Below are 17,767 nucleotides of genomic sequence, written 5' to 3'. Positions count from 1 at the left end.
CCACCTTTCACTAAGGCTTCCCATAACTGGACGTGCCTGTATGAGGGGAAAGTTCACGGCTATCTGATGTGCAGGTTGACCAAAGGCCGTCAGTGAAAGACTTAGCTCAGAGCAGCTAGGGTTAATCTATGGGTTCAGGAGGAGGTAGCATTAATCAGGCCCACTATAGCTGAGGTCTCACCAGGCTCCTTCAGGACTGGGTCATGGGACCAACAACCAACCACCCCGCACTCACTACAGTGTGCTCGTCATGCTCGTCATAGTGTAATAGCTGAGAATGGCGTTAAAGACCAGAGTTGTGGTTGTTTCTCTCTGTATCTTTATGAAACGTCATAATGCAGTCTCCCATGTTGATCTCTAAACCTTCACATTTATAGGTTTACTGTTCAAATTTGTCCAGTAGTCCAGTCTGTTTTTCAGGAGGGAACCAGTCCCTGTTCCTTTATTTTGGGAATTATGTTTGAAGCACACTCCCTATTTAGTAATGGATGATGAGAAAGGGGATAACAAACTTATATTTATATTGATTTATTTCACTATTATTTAACCAGGTAGGACAGTTGAGAACAAGTTCTCATTTATAACTGCGACCTGGCCAAGATAAAGCAGGGCAGTGCGACAAAAACAACAACACAGAGTTACACATGGGATAAACAACCGTACAGTCAATAACAAAATAGAAAAAAGGAACATCTATATACAGTGTGTGCAAATGTAGTAAGATTAGGGAGGTAAGGCAATAAATAGGCTATAGTGGCAAAATAATTACAATTTAGCATTAACACTGGAGTGATAGATGTGCAGATAATGATGTGCAAGTAGAGATACTGGGGTGCAAAGGAGCGAAAATAAATAACATTAGGGGGATGACGTAGTTGGGTGGGCTCTTTACAGATGGGCTGTGTACAGGTGCAGTGATCGGTAAGCTGCTCTGACAGCTGATTCTTAAAGTTAGTGAGGGAGATATAAGTCTCCAGCTTCAGTGATTTTTGCTATTTTTTTTCAGTCATTGGCAGCAGAGAACTGGAAGGAAAGGCGGCCAAAGAGGAGTTAGCTTTGGGGAAGACCAGTGAAATATACCTGCTGGAGCGTGTGCTACGGGTGGGTGTTGCTATGGTGACCAGTGAAGTGAGATAAGGCGGGGCTTTACCTAGCATAGACATATAGATGACCTTGAGCCAGTGGGTTTGGCGACGACTATGAAGCGAGGGCCAGCCAACGGGAGCATGCAGGTCGCAGTGCTGGGTAGTATATGGGGCTTTAGTGACAAAATGGATGGCACTGTGATAGACTACATCTAATTTGCTGAGTAGAGTGTTGGAGGCTATTTTGTAAATGACATCGCCGAAGTCAAGGATTGGCAGGATGGTCAGTTTTACGAGGGTATGTTTAGCAGCATGAGTGAATGAGGCTTTGTTGCGAAATAGGAAGCCGATTCTAGATTTAATTTTGGATTGGAGATGCTTAATAATGTGAGTCTGGAAGGAGAGTTTACAATCTAACCAGACACCTAGGTATTTGTAGTTGTCCACATATTCTAGGTCAGAACCGTAGTTATGAGAGAGTAGTTATGCTAGTCGGGCGGGCAGTTGCGGGCAGCGACCGGTTGAAAAGCATGCATTTAGTTTTACTAGCATCACTACTCTGTACGGTTCTGACCAAGAATATGTGGACAACTACAAATTCCTAGGGACTGGGTTATTGGCTCTGGCAGCCAAAACAACCAAATACTCTATCTAAACTTGAATCGATTCTCAGTTGCGGTAGGGTTCTAGAAAAATAAAATCTCTTTACTTTCATATTACATCAAAATTTTATCTCCCTCACCAACTTCAAACATATGATATCTGAGCAGCTAACCGATCGCTGTAGCTGTACATAGTGTTATGTACTTGAGTGAAGACCCAAAAGCGGTTTTAACAGAAAACAGAGTTCTTTAATGAAAAACAGGAATGGCATAAATCCTCTTCCAACGTAGTCAATGGAACAAAAGAACGTAGTATAATGCAGGATGCACCGGCCAGGCAGACTCCGACAGGATAGGACAAGGTGGAAGCAAACGGGACGACAGCTTGCTTCTGGCATCAAAAACACAAACAAGAATCAGACACTGAAAGTAGCAGGAACAGAGAGAGAAATAGAGACCTAATCAGAGGGGGAAGAGAGAACAGGTGGGAAGGAGTGAATGAGCTAGTTAGGGGAGATGTAGAACAGCTGAAGAATGAGAGACAGAGAAGGTAACCTAAAAAGACCAGCAGAGAGAGACAGAGTGAAGAGAAAGGACAGGAACAGACATAACAAGACATGACACATAGTCTTATCGGTAAATAGCCCACCCAATTTTACCTACCTCATCTCCATACTGTTTTTATTTATTTACTTTTCTGCTCTTTTGCACATCAATATCTCTACCTGTATATGATCATCTGATCATTTATCACTCCAGTGTTAATCTGCAAAATTGTAATTATTTGCCTACCTCCTCATGCCTTTTGCACACAATGTATATAGACCCTTTTTTTCTACTGTGTTATTGACTTGTTTATTGTTTACTCAATGTGTAACTCTGTGTTGTCTGTTCACACTGCTATGCTTTATCTTGGCCAGGTCGCAGTTGCAAATGAGAACTTGTTCTTAACTAGCCTTCCTGGTTAAATAAAGGTGAAAAAAAAACAAAATAAAAAAAATTACAAATGCAAAATATACACTTACTGTACACTGTTTTAACAGTATTTTTCAGTGACAACACATTTGTGTTGTCAGTCTTCCGTTTACACACATATCTAATAAGCACAGGTAGTTAACTATGTTTTCCGTAAACAAGCACTGAAACATGGAAATGTGGCTGTGTGGGAACTCTAACCACATAAAGATGTGTAGTAATTTAACATTTTGTTTTTAGAAAATTATTTCTCACTGATTTGAAAGATATGGTCCTTTTGTTTCCAAAACCGTATCACAAGCAATGCGTGTTAACGTTTAGAGCAAGCATTGTGGCTCTTAACAAATCTCCCCCGGCCAGAAGATACTATCGTCAATAGGCACTGAAGGTAGTTAGCGTCTATGAATGGGCTAGTGCTACCCTATCCACTATTCACCAACACCCATCCACCAACACAAACACACCCCTCAACCCCCGCACCATCCCCCCTCATAAAAGCTCTGAACAGATGGGTTGATACCATGGTTACAGTGAATAGCCCAGCGGAGCAAAGGCTGCTTCCAGTTGGAATGTGTCCATGTGCTGATCTGTAGCATGGCTGGCTGAGCTCACAAGATAACACACAACAACTCCACCCTCACTGGCTTAGCTTCCTAACTATGATATCAGTTACCAAGACAGCCCATCCCAAGTTCGGTTTGTCAATTATCAATTACATGTTTTTTTTTTCGGCAGACTCAACAGCCTTGGTTTGTCAAATGACTGCCTCGCCTGGTTCACCAACTACTTCTCAGATAGAGTTAAGTGTGTCAAACCTGGCAGTCTCTATGGGGTGCCACAGGGTTCAATTCTCGGGCCGATTCTATTCTCTATATATGTCAATGATGTCGCTCTTGCTGCTGGTGATTCTATGATCCACCTCTACGCAGACGACACCATTCTGTATATTTCTGGCCCTTTGGACACTGTGTTCACAAACCTCCAGACAAGCTTCAATGCCATACAACACTCCTTGCGTAGTCCAAGGACCGTGTATGGTCCTTGGACTATACAGAGTAACATTAGGCTCCTTTAGTCCATTATTGGGCTAGGGTAGCACTAACACTGTGGACAGCAGAGAGTGGGGAATTTAGGTTCATTTATTCTCTGCCAGCATGGTGAGTTTTATCATCTAGCCTAGAGGTACATGGGGATTTTTTCAGTTAAGATTTTAAACAGCGTTTTTGGTGTCCTCGAAGTGTGCTGGTCTGAAGATTGTGCAGTTTCTATGGTGATTAGCAAAGGTGTTGGTGGATAGGTGAACACAAATTAATAACATGTACCCATTGATTCTTGAAGAATACAACTTCTAAATGCCTCATGAGCTTATTAGCTCAACTGTCGTTCCCCGCCAGAACCCAGAATATAAGCCGTAAACAACGTAAATGTAATCAAACACTTTATATAGTCCCAAAACTATAGTTTTGATATCATCAGCTCGGTCTATGAATTTGAGAGTGGTTATATTTCTCCATCCCGTAGCTATTTAGAGAAACAGGAGTGGGGATGCCTCTGTTTTTTATACAAAGCTGAGGGAGGGCCTGAGGAAATGTAACCACTCAAATTCATAGACAGGGCTATGGAGGCAAGGACTGGCCAGACATGATATCAAAGTTATAGTTCTAAACATGTTTTGAGCCTATAACGTGTTTGTTTACATTTACATTGTTTACAAACATTGGAGTATTAAAACAAGTTAATATTCCGGTTTCTGATGGAGTACGGCAGTTAAACTAAGCTCATTAGGCATTTATAAGTTATATTACTTGAGAATCAATGGATATATATCATAAGCGTATAGGTCCATAAATAGATGTAGCAACTAAGGATTCTAGATTTAAGTATATCGTATGTACAAGCAAGAATGCATGCATGCATACACATACACACCTATTGTCACTATATAGAGATGAATGTGAAGCTAAAGCTATTTAGCATCAGTGGTATTGGTATTTGGCGCTAAGGGCTACTGTAGTAAGCTACACTAGATATACAGAAGTATGTGGTCACCCCTTTAAATGAGTGGATTCGACTATTTCAGCCACACCCGTTGCTGACTGACGATTCTGTGCTTCCAACTTTGTGGCAATAGTTTGGCGAAGGCCCTTTCTTGTTTCAGCATAACAACGCCTCCGTGCACAAAGCGAGGTCCATACAGAAATGGTTTGTCGAGATCGGTGTGGAAGAACTTGGTTGGCCTGCACAGAGCCCTGACCTCTACCCATTGAACACCTTTGGGATGAATTGGAACGCCGGCTGAGAGCCAGGCCAAATCGCCCAACATCAGTGCCTGACCTCACTAATGTTCACGTGGCTGAATGGAAGCAAGTCCCTGCAGCAATGTTCCAACATCTAGTGGAAAGCCTTCCCAGAAGAGTGGAGACTGTTATATCAGCAAAGGGGGGACCAACTCCATATTAGTGCCCATGGTTTTGGAATGAGATGTTTGACGAGCAGGTGTCCACATACATTTGGTCATGTAGTGTAGGTATATTGTCTTTATTCTGTTTTCACATCTGGGTCTCTCATGGCCACCACATGTTGTTAAGCTGCTAACACTGTGTAATTGAACCTATTATTTTTGAATGTGCTTCATTTGAGACATCCTGTTCCACTACTTCCTCGAAGGCAGCCCCTCCTTCTAGCCTCTACCCAAGCCCCCAAATATCCCCCAACATGTGTTCCAAATTACTGCCCTCACTTGGCCCGGTCTTTACAACATTTCCCATTTTGAAACGCTCAGCAAAAAAGCTGCTCCATGTATCCTTCGAGGAAACAAGTTGAAGGCTGAAATATGAAGTCTCTGTTAATGGTATGCACTGTATTTGTCTTCTAAGACAGCTGTGATATGAAACTACCAGTTGGAGAATCAATAAACAGTTGGTCTGATATATTTAATAAACTCAAATGAATTCCATTCTCACAAATTCCAGCATGTTCACTGATATGTAGACTTTATGTGGGCTTGTGTTTCAATGTAATCTATATTTATTGAAATCGGAATGAATCTCGTCAGGTTTCATTGAGTGGTGTTAGACTATAGACACTCTGAAGAGTTTACGTGATGCTGTCACTGTGTCCATCTCAGAGAAAGGAGAGCCTGTAAACGAATCACCAGACAGGCCAGCATGTGTCACTTTAGCCTGGTCCTTTCTCTTCTCAGACATACTAAATAAAACATTCAAGATGTCTGCACCCTCTGTGCTCATTCTTCCTCACATTCAACTGGTTACACACTGGTTGGTGACCCTAAGTTACAGTATGATGGTTAGATCGGTATTACACATCTTACATTTACATTTTAATCATTTAGCAGACGCCCGACCTCACTAATGTTCTTGTGGCTGAATGGAAGCAAGTCCCTGCAGCAATGTTCCAACATCAAGTGGAAAGCCTTCCCAGAAAAGTGGAGGCTGTTATAGCAGCAAAAGGGGAACCAACTCCATGTTAATGCCCATGATTTTGGAATGAGACGGTCATGTAGTGAATGTGTCAGATATCTGTTCTGTCTTCTGATCTAACCAGTCATTCTGTCTCTTCTGTCAGATGATGCAGCTGACCCACGTGTTTGCCTCATCTGTGGAGACCGCGCCACAGGCCTGCACTATGGCATCATCTCCTGCGAGGGCTGCAAGGGCTTCTTCAAGCGCAGCATCTGCAACAAGCGCGTGTACCGATGCAGCCGAGACAAAAACTGTGAAATGTCGCGCAAGCAACGCAACCGCTGCCAATACTGCCGTCTGCTCAAGTGTCTACAGATGGGAATGAACCGCAAAGGTAAGGGGAGAGCAATGAGGCAGATTGACAAGCGGATGAGAGCCACACATTATAATTTACTGTACTAGAACCATAGATTGTTCTAGAACCACAGATTAAATTAGAAGAGCTCCAAGAACTTTCAGCTCTCATTCAGACCCCCAGCTCTGTAGTTATGTAGCTAGTGCCCTCTGCTGGATTGACTGGGTAAGTGAATGTTGTTGTTTCACTGTACAATTTCTTGATTTTCTCCTGTGGCACAATCATAGCAGCCACCACCAGGTAGAGCCACAGTACAAGCGTTGCCATCACAACCCCCTAGGAATTGGACTTTGTGTTATGAAACCCAAACATACTATTTTAATTGTACTTTGTGTTGTGTATGCCCTGCACCTCTTCCCCATATATCTTGTTGGGGTGCTTATGGCTGTTATTTGTCTTTTCCAGCAATCAGGGAAGATGGGATGCCAGGAGGGAGAAACAAAAGTATCGGGCCTGTCCAGGTAAATATTCACTGTGCTACAGCTAACTATTAGATTCCAACAGTGACTTTGATATTTCACAATTTTTCAGAATTTGAATCCTTTCCATTTCAGTTGAATTATCTTAGAACCCATTGTTGACAGTGATTATTTTTATGTTCATATTCACTTATAATTTCATTATCTGGCTTTGAACAAGGTAACAAGGTAATCAGCATCCCTTATTGCTTGCAGCACCAGTCATTATTTACAATGTTCCGTCTATGCCATTAATATTAGATGGAGAATTAGCCATGCTTTTCAATAGTCATTTAGGCATAGCCAAGATAGATAGAGTAATTGCCTTTAAGACTAAATTATATTGCTTTGAAATGCATGCATGTAAAGTAGTGAGTATGTGAAAGAATGAGTATTGGTGTGGATTGATCGTCAAATCTCATATCAGGGAAAATGCTTTGAAGGAGATTTGAAGGAAAGTCTGAGGAGTGGGGTTTTAAAAGAAAATACTACTTTTCAATTCACATTTCATCCTTGCCTTACATTTCGTTACGTTTCTGGTAACCCAACATTCTTGTTCCGCAGCTCAAATTCACCGTAAATGTCACAGTAGCCACTATCCAGTAAGCACAAACTATTCAACAGTGACATATACCTTTCTTCTTAAACATGTTACACTATTGAATAATGCAACCAAACCATATTACAGTCTTGAATAAGGCAACAATGTGCAGACAATTAAAGGGTTTATTTTCTCGTTGGTAGGCTACACTCAATACATTTTAGCTTCAAGACATAAGCACAGAGTTGCTATAACAGCATGTCTTCATCAAGTCACGTTAGCCTATCAGAAATGAACAATTAACCCTCTCATACGAATATAAAAGTATAATAGGCCTACCTTACAACATTACAACAAACCAGGTTGAATTTTTATCCGGTTTTTATAGCTTAAGCTATGCATTTATAGCCTAAAATAAGACCATTTATTTGTGTTCTGAGAAAATGTGAATGTGATCAAATTTGTTTATTTTCAGACTTTGGGTGGCTAGGCTACTTAGGCCTTTTTAATTCCAAATTATTGACTGGAATTAATCAATCCACACAATAGTGATGACATACCTTTTTAATACGCTACACCTAGGGTCCGGAGTTGATTAGGTTAGCCTACTACCAGATCAGGAAAAACTCTGGGCCCCGGGAAATCATATTCTCCCTACTACTCTGGGACCTGTGGTTCCACCTCTGAAATCACCACACAATGTTACAAATGAAAAAGACAAAAACAGATCCTATTTGTATGATCTACATTTGACATGTTTTTGGTGGTGGGGATGGGCTTCCATAGTTTTATGTGGCTCAGTGCAGACAGAAGCTACTGCAACAATTTCAGCATGTAGCAGGCTGTTACTGCAATTTCAGGTAAAAACTCAAGGAAACAAGTCTGAAACATTAGGAAAATGTCTATACATTTCAGCTGTTTCAAAAACATTCCTCTGCTATTACCATTTATGCTGTAGGCGTGTTGGCTCAATGAGACAATTCTGTTTACACTGCCCTGCTCTAAGGAGGGCAACTGTTGGGTGAGTGTTGTGAGCTACCTCAGAGGTAGCGGTTGAGACGTTGCAAGTACACAAGTTTACATTTGAGTAATAGGAACCGATGGTATTTTTAAATAATTTGTCGTAAGTGTGAAGAGGCTCTTAGTCTTGATATGCTAATGCTCTGCAAATGGCTTTGTAGATTATGTTCTCTGTATAGTGTTTATGAAGTGGTAAGGACAGCCATGGACAGCCATATTGTTGGTACTTTATCCTTGTGTGTGTGTGTGTGTGTGTGTGTGTGTGTGTGTGTGTGTGTGTGTGTGTGTGTGTGTGTGTGTGTGTGTGTGTGTGTGTGTGTGTGTGTGTGTGCCTCTGTGGAAAAAGTTTTCCTAGGATAATTATACCCTGGATGACAGTGTTATGTTAATCAATTCAGATGTCTCTAACTCTCACCCTCAATCTACCCTTCTCTGCTATTGCTCTCTCCTCCTCTCTCTCTGTTCTCCCTCTCTCTCTGCTCTCTCTCACTCTCATTCCCTCTCTCTCAGATCACAGATGAAGAGATTGAGCGGATCATGTCGGGACAGGAGTTCAAGGAGGAAGCCAGTCTGCCGGAGCACACCTGGAGCAACAACGGTGACAGTAGTGACCACAGTTCTCCTAGCAACGGCGCCTCCGAGGGCAACCAGCCATCACCTGCTTCCACTCTATCATCCAAGTGAGTTAGCAACTCGTCTACATGAGGGAGCATCGTAAACATTGTCAGCAGTTAGTCCATGTATGAGATAATTAACTGCCCCTGACATTGTACCACCTCATTACCTAGTTTTTGCCAAGTTTGCTACCGAAAGAATGCCTGAATGCAATCTATTGAGATTTAGCAGTGATATCTGTAGATTGAATTCAGCCCATTATCTGCTGTTTTTGGAGACATGCATAGTGTCTATCTGCAAGCAGCAAGGCCAAACGTAGTAGTATTTACATCTCTCTGTGTAACCATCAATTTATCTAAATCAACCATGTACTCTGATTATGTTAGATGTTCATAGAAACAGTTATTCATAAAATCTCAGCAACTGAGGCACACTTATGAGATACCAAAACATAATTGATGGCATTTAGTGTAAGTACAGTATTTATTTGAATGAATATCTGACTATTGTGTTTTCTCTGTACAGTCGTTCTTTAGAGATGGGTGGTGGCTACACGGCTGCTGTCAGGGACCAGTACATCAATGCCCCCATGAACACCCCCTACCAGCTGCTACCTCACCTCTTTAGCTACGCTGCCCAGTCAGGCCTGCTGGCCCCCCAGCCCCGCAGCCTCTACCCCCAGTCACACCCCCTGGTGATGCAGCTTGTGGCTGCAGAGGACCTGACTCCACTGGCCACCCCCATGCTGATAGAGGACGGGTGAGTAGGCCTGCTTAACCTGACATTTCTGCTGAGCAATGGAAGTGTGGCAAGTATTTCACAATTTCAGCAGACATCTATTTGGAAATGTGTTTTAGAAATGTGTGTTCCATTTTACAATATACATTTTCTGACCATGTGACCAGGTCAGCCAAAGCTCCTGGCCCAATACAATAATATGAACAGCATGCTGTTATGAATCCTGTTGATATTCACATCCGCGTCTCTCTGTCTCCCTGTTATGTGTGTCAGGTACAAGGTGACTCAGGTGGAGTTGTTTGCGCTGCTGTGTCGTCTGGCCGACGAGCTGCTGTTTCGTCAGATCTCGTGGATCAAGAAGCTGCCGTTCTTCTGTGAGCTGTCTATTGAGGACTACACCTGTTTACTCAGCTCCACCTGGCAGGAGCTGATCCTGCTGTCCTGCCTCACCATCTACAGTGCACAGATCTTTGGAGACCTGGCCGACGTCACCGCCAAGTACACTCCCTCTGATGAGGAGCTGCAGGGGCAAGTACTGCCAGGCAGTAGGATCACTGTCAGTGTTAAACCATGATACTGGGGGTGACCATACCTGCCGGCCATGTGTTCATAGATTTATTTTGCTATCAATGTATGGAAAGAGACCATTTATCTGAGAGCCCCTACTCTTATTTGGTGTTGTTGTTCATGCATCAGAGGTTACAATGCAATATTGTTCGCTCACCTAGGCTTATGTTATTGTAGTATTTTTGGAGGTGTGCTCGTTGAACAGGGCTCTAAAGAGAGGGGATCATGTCAAAAGTTGAGTTGTGTTTCCTTCTGCAACAACAACCTCCTATAGTGACCATCATTCCACACTGTCAGTTCACTATCTTTAAAGGCTATGATGTCTCTACCATTACACATATTGGCATTGGACGTGTGCCAAATGAACTGGCCCGTGAAGCAGACAACTCCTCAGGACTGTGGCTAGCACAGTCTGGGCCATTATGAAATACAGGTCCGTCCTAGATTGGCCATAATACTGTGGGGGCTTAGTGGTGTGTAAATCAGACCAGAGTTATCTGACCTTATGGCACACTTGCTCCTAATTTTCTATTGAATTTACGGCTGGGTTGTGTTGCAATAGCCCATTTTCTGCAGTTTTCCCATTCAAGGAGAAGGTGTCTGACTAACTATGGAAGTGCTAAACGCTGTGTAGGTACATGTACTAAAGATATTAGATAAAGAGACCCGGATCTAAGGAGGGCTGTAGTGTAGAGACAGGCATGGAGATTGATGAGATCAGTTATTCAGTTTGACATGTTTTAGTATCTGCTCCTTAAAGCCATGGCCACAATTTTCACTGGGGATGGGGGGACATGCCCCCCCCCCCCCCACATTTCCTGAAATTGCATTTTTGTCCCCCTCTGTTTTATCATTGGAATGTGATACAAAACGATGCAACAGTTGGCTTTAGGACCATGCGGATGTCTCTGAGCTGTCAGGTAGGCTGTTTGGAGTGTTTATCTGACTGAAGAAAATAAAAAAAACATTATGTCCCCCCGCATCTAAAACCAAAGTTGCGCCTCTGCTTGAAGCTAAAGGAAATGTTTAGTTAGTGAGATGAATGTCCTTAATCACTTGTAGGGGATCAGACATAATCCACTTCTCCCCATTTAATTTCCCCTTCTTATTATGAATCAACTTTCACATGATCATGATTCTACTCTCTTTTACCTTTTTCTTCCTTGAAGTCTTGCACTTCTGTAGCGTGTGCGAGTGTGTATGAGAGCTGGAAGTCTTGTTGATTTTGTGTTCTTTGTGTACGTTTTGTTTTTGTGTGTGTCACATTTCACAATCTCACCATGTTTTTGTATGCGTCCCCCCCAAGGTTCAGTGAGGATAGCATGGAGTTGATGGAGAGGCTGATCTATCTGTTCCGCAAGTTCCACCAGTTGAAGGTCAGCAACGAGGAGTACGCCTGCATGAAAGCCATCAACTTCTTGAACCAAGGTAACACACACACATGCACAGCCAGCCAGACACAGCACTGTTCCAACAGGACTTCAACAACTGCTCTGCTGCTCAGATGCTTTATTAAGTCAAAAGAATGAAAACGTCACACACACTATACATATAGCTAAGGTCCTCAATGTGTTCCTGTCTGTGCAGATATCCGCGGTCTGACTAACGTCTCCCAGTTGGAGCAACTGAACAAGCGCTACTGGTACGTGTGTCAGGACTACACTGAGTACAAGTACCCTCACCAGCCGAAACGCTTCCCTGAGATCATGATGTGTCTGCCAGAGATCCGTTTCATGGCAGGTAAGTTGGTGCATGGGGATTGGCATGGAGGGAGTTGTATTTTATGACATGCTAATATAAAGGTCCATAGCAAGGTAGGCGATAGGATAATTGTTCTGTACTCACACACTGTAAAAAAACATGTTTCTTTCCAGGGAAGCTGGTGAACGTTCCTCTGGAACAGCTCCCCCTCTTGTTTAAAGCAGTTTTGCACTCCTGCAAATCCAGCTTCATCAGCAACAGGACAGGAAGTTCTCCCTGTATGACTACTACTGGTACCTCCCCCGGGAACTGAGCCCCGTACCCTGGCCCCAGGACCGCCCTTTGACAAGAATCTTACCTGGGGGGTGGGGCCAGGGACTGGTCCCCCTTCCTGTGAATGTGACAAGCAATTTTTGTTCTCTATATATTTATTACACGACAGAGCTGAATGTATGCTGATTTACGCTGTGCACATGCTTCTGTACAAACTAAATGCACATAGATGCATTGGTCTTTGGAGTTTACAAATATGTATCCGATTGCTCAACGTGTCGGTGTTGTCATTGTTAGAACTAGATTTGTAAGATTTATTTGATTGGGAATGGGGACGGGTATAAATGAGTTGACAGGTGTTTTGAGACTACCTCAGGAAGATGATGTTGCTATTTTCAGGTACCTTTTTCTCGCTGTTTTGAAATGAAGAGGTTGTCCGGTCTAAATCAAATCCCTGTAAATGCTGTAAACTCCTGAATCATAGATGATAAGTCGGCCTTTACCATGACATTGACCAAAGGCATTGCTGCATATTCATTTGAACCAAAGATAGAAAAGCATTCAACCCTGCAATCAACAAATGAATTTCCTGAATTTCCCACTAGTTCTGGTGTATTTTCTCACTTCTTGTAGTATTTTTGTACACTCTTTCATACAATCCACAAACAGACATCCTGTAGGGATGGCCTGGTCAATGTAACATTCCTTGTCTTTCAGTGAGGTGAAATTTTGTTGCATTGTGGGATCTTCATAGAAAACAAGCATAGGGGTATTTTCTACAATCATAGACTGCAGAGCAAATGTAGTTGCGAAGTTGCAGGGGTAGGGGAAATGTGTTAGTAGCTTGAATGAGAAGTTCTTTTGACCAAAGTGATATGCAAAGATTTTTAAGCAGCACCCATAGATTAGTGATTAGTCGATAGCTCAGTGTAATGATTTCTTATCAATGAAGGACCAGATTAAGAAATGAATCAATCTGTTTAAGAGCCAGAGGGGAGACTCTCAGACAGACAGTGTAGCTCGTTCTTATCTTATCCCCTAGGCTGAGACACCACAAACAACGTCTCCACTCTCTTCTCTCCTAGTCCCTGTTGCACCCATCTATTCCTTCAAACATACAACCCATCTTGGCTTTCAACCCTCCACTGGTACTCCCTTGCCCAAACCTGAGCCTCTGCACATGCTCACTGGGTTGGTGGTCCGATCTGCACAGTTAGGCTACAAGGAAATGCTGTCTTGTTCATTTGTACTACTACATTTGTAGACAGTGTTGGGTTTAGAATGCTCAGGTGACTGTATTTTGACTGCAACAGAGGAGAGATGGAGGAGACATTAGGGGCATGTCTATTAATCTGGTCTGGGTTGACAGACTAGAGGTTACTTCTGGCTTGCACACATTGTTTAAAAAAGCTATATAAAGAAATAGGTTCTTTATTTATGAAGTATGAGATGATCATTTCAACCAGCCGTTAGCTGTTTCATAACAACCATTGTTTAAAATTTGGAGCAATGCAGTCCTTGCAATGACTCTTTTATGCATGCTGTGGTGAGGCAGGAGACATTCCTTGACCATTACCATGGCAAAGTGCCCACCCCGCATTCTCCTCTCTCTCAGGTCCTAGTGGACCGGTATTTAAACAGGGTAAAGTGAGTGTTATGTATTGCATTCATGAGTTACTCAGTGATCACTATGCTGATGTACTTGTAGGATTCTTAATTGTAGAATTCTGGACATTGTAGGTCCTTTTAGAAAGTGTTTAATGTTTCATTTTTTTCTGTTTTATGAAAGTGGCTGTTGTTTAAGGGCATGTTTTAAGACTTTAACTGTTGCTCCCAGTTCAGTGTTTAGCTTATTTGTCAGAAGATGGTCGGAGACAGGACTTAACATCAGCAAGGTCAGAGGTCCCTTTTCCACTCTGAGCATAACCAAGCTAACCTCAATCAACAGGTGGGCTTACGATTGCTGCCTCTATCACTGGGTCTAGACTAGTCTGTCTATATCTTCTTAGCCTTAACACTGTACTACACTGTACCATCTAATGTCCTGAACCACACTTTGAATACTTTCACCAATGCAGTGTTCTTTGTTTCAGTAGTTTCAATTAGCCACCTTTCCATGTTTTGTTGTGATACATTTCATGTATTTTGTTTTTTGGAGTGAAAAAAAGACCCCTATCATTTGTTTTATTTTTAATTATTTCTGATGGATGTTGGATGTGATTCTATCAACTTGATGCCACAGTTCCAAAGGAAATAATGTTCATGGTATTGATATTACAATTCTAAAGTGTTTACGAATTGATAACTTTTACTATTACCAAAAACACTGATTTGATGAATAGAATGATATATGCAGAGAGTGAATTAACCAATGGCAGGCCCCTGTGAAACTGGTAAATATACAGTGCATTCGGAAAGTATTCAGACATCTTGACTTTTTCAAAATGTTGTTACTTTACAGCCTTATTCTAAAATGGATGTTTTACTCATCAATCTACACACAATACCCCATAATGACAAAGCAAATGTATTAAAAAGAAAAAACAGACCCTTTTATTCAGAACCTTTACTCAGTACTTTGTTGAAGCACCTTCGGCAGTGATTACAGCCTCGAGTCTGTATTTGAGATGTCAGATCGGGTTCAAGTCCGGACATTCAGAGACATGTCCTGAAGCCACTCCTGCGTTGTCTTGGCTGTGTCCTTAGGTTTGTTGTCCTGTTGGAAGGTGAACCTTCGCCCCAGTCTGAGGTCCAGACCACTCTTTAGCAGGTTTTCATCAAGGATCTCTCTGTACTTTGATCCATTCATCTTTCCCTCGATCCCGACTAATCTCCCAGTCCCTGCCGCTGAAAAACATTCCCACAGCATGATGCTGCCACTACCAGGCTTCACCGTAGGGATGGTGCCCGGTTTTCTCCGGACGTGAGGCTTGGCATTCAGGCCAAAGTGTTCAATCTTGGTTTCATCAGACCAGAGAATCTTTGTTTCTAATGGTCTTAGAGTCCTTTAGGTGCCCTTTGGCAAACTCCAAGTGGGCTGTCATGTGCCTTTTACTGAGGAGTTACTTCCGTCTGGCTACTCTACCATAAAGGCCTGATTGGTGGAGTGCTGCAGAGATGGATGTACTTCTGGAAGTTTCTCCCATTTCCATAGAGGAAGTCTGAAACTCTGTCAGAGTGACCATCGGGTTCTTGGGCACCTCCATGACCAATACCTTTCTCCCCCAATTGCTCAGTTTGCGGACAGCTCTAGGAAGAGTCTTGGTGGTTCCAAACTTGTTCCATTTAATAATGATGGAGGCCACTGTTTTCTTGAGGACCTTCAATGCTGCAGAAATGTTTTGATACCCTTCCCCAGATCTGTGCCTCAACACAATCCTGTCTTGGAGCTCTACGGACAATTCCTTCGACCTTATTGCTTGGTTTTTGCTCTGACCATCACTGTCAACCGTGGGACCATATATAGACAGGTATTTCCAAATCAATTGAATTTACTACAGGTGGACACATATCAAGTTGTAGAAACATCTCAAGGATGATCAATGGAAACAGGATGCATCTGAGCTCAATTTCAGGTCTCATAGCAAAGGGTCTGAATTCTTATGTAATTTGTTTTTGCTTTGTTATTATGGGGTATTGTGTGTAGAATGATGAGCATTTATTTTTTGAAATCCTAATTAGAATAAGGCCGTAATATAACAAAATGTGAAAATAGTCAAGGTGTCTGAATACTTTCTGAATGCACTGTATGTGCATATTTATGCATGATTTCTGAGAGTTTACCATCAGTAAACAAAGCCTGGGAACATTGAAGTGTTCCAGTCATGGTGGAGAGCAGCCAGCCACTGGTCTGGGGGGCTTAGTACACATGGCATGCCTAAACTCAGGGATCAGATCTTCTTAGGAGACATGTGTGTGAGACCCTAGCCCAGTGCTGCTGTCCCCATACAGTTTCACTATGGCCATCATACGGAAATATAGAGACTCTTAGTGGCAGATCATTCCTAGTAGTCGTTTTTTTAAATCTAACGTCACATTGCTACCTACCTTACAGCCGCCTCCACGACTGTTTGCCACTTTCATGTTTTGAAATACATGTATTACATTCTCATTAGTATTCTATTATTTTCTAGAATGTGTTTTCACTGATAATGGATATGTCATTTGCAATTGCTATACTGAAACTACCTCTTTTTTTTGTGTCATCACGTATTTTACTTTCACACAGGTAATGCTTAAAAAAAATCATATTCATTGGTTTCAATAGCTAGGTTCCCATCCAAATGGTACAGATTTTCTTGCAAATATTCTAAAATCCACATAAAGAAAATATGCGCATTTCCCACCAGTGGTGTTTCCACCAAACGGATTTGTGGTAGTGCATAGAAAATGTACTTTATTTTCTTCAATTTTCATTTACCAAATAACAATCTACATTTCAAATTGTTTCTATCGCAACTTCAGCTCTACGGATAGTTTTGTCACAAAAACTGTTGTGCTAAATGGCACATGTGACTATTCTGGTCGTGGAACCTTTGCTCTAGCCAACAGCTCGCACATACAGTGCAGTTAGGCTGTGCGGATTATGAGATTATTATGGATTATTAAGAGTGAGAATATTTTTATTTGTCAAATGACATTCAAGCATCAATCATCATGTCAGACCCTCAATATTTATTGGAAAGGAGCGTAAAGCTCATCACCTTTAACACTCCATCACACATGATTTAATCTGTAGCCTAATAAACTGCATGATTTCCCGAGTCGTAGCGGGAGGACCATACACCATATCATTGTGTGACTCCAAGTTAACTTTCGGTATGATGGTCATTATATCAATATTTGTGCATAAATGTGTTTCCACCACCATTTCTTGCATAATACATTTTACTGACACGAAAAGATCCCACCATGTCGAACTAACAAATGATCTGTCGGCATTTATAAAATTGTACCGAAATGTCCTGTTTCCATCACAGCTGTCAGGATTTTTTTTCATACCGTATGACTTTACTCACATAAAACATTTGAATGGAAATGTGGTTATTGCACCAATGTTCTGTTATTTTGTGTCTCTTATTTTATCCAGTTACCTCTCACTGTTACTTATTGTGCATGTGAATGTTGCCTCATATGCTATTCCGTGCTACCTCAGGAAAAACTGTTGCCTAGGCCTCAGTGGGTGGGAGTTAGTTTGACCACCTTGCCACTTTACATTTACTCTAACCACTTGTTTATCTGTGATCATCATATATTTTCCAACATCGATTATGTAATTAATGACATCATACCTCACTGATCAATGAAAACTGATCTTATTTACCACCTTGTCATGATTAACATACCAAAGAATTT

General features: G+C 41.9%; 1 protein-coding gene across 1 annotated transcript in view; it reads left to right on the top strand.

Moving 5' to 3' along the window:
• The window catches only part of LOC135539583 (nuclear receptor subfamily 6 group A member 1-A-like), a 118,313-nt gene extending 103,414 nt beyond the window's left edge, over positions 1–14,899 (top strand). Inside the window, exons 4-11 of the mRNA XM_064965548.1 lie at positions 6,248–6,478; positions 6,905–6,960; positions 9,029–9,198; positions 9,659–9,892; positions 10,145–10,399; positions 11,745–11,866; positions 12,026–12,178; positions 12,313–14,899. Coding sequence (XP_064821620.1) covers positions 6,248–6,478; positions 6,905–6,960; positions 9,029–9,198; positions 9,659–9,892; positions 10,145–10,399; positions 11,745–11,866; positions 12,026–12,178; positions 12,313–12,452 — 1,361 coding nt within the window. The 3' untranslated portion in view covers positions 12,453–14,899. The remainder of the gene's footprint in view (positions 1–6,247; positions 6,479–6,904; positions 6,961–9,028; positions 9,199–9,658; positions 9,893–10,144; positions 10,400–11,744; positions 11,867–12,025; positions 12,179–12,312) is intronic.
• Positions 14,900–17,767: the final 2,868 nt, after the last annotated feature.

This window comes from Oncorhynchus masou, chromosome 1, assembly GCF_036934945.1.
Source record: "Oncorhynchus masou masou isolate Uvic2021 chromosome 1, UVic_Omas_1.1, whole genome shotgun sequence".
Classification (NCBI taxonomy): Eukaryota; Metazoa; Chordata; class Actinopteri; order Salmoniformes; family Salmonidae; genus Oncorhynchus; species Oncorhynchus masou.
Note: the sequence above shows the minus strand (reverse complement) of the source record. Positions and strands in the feature narration are given on the sequence as shown.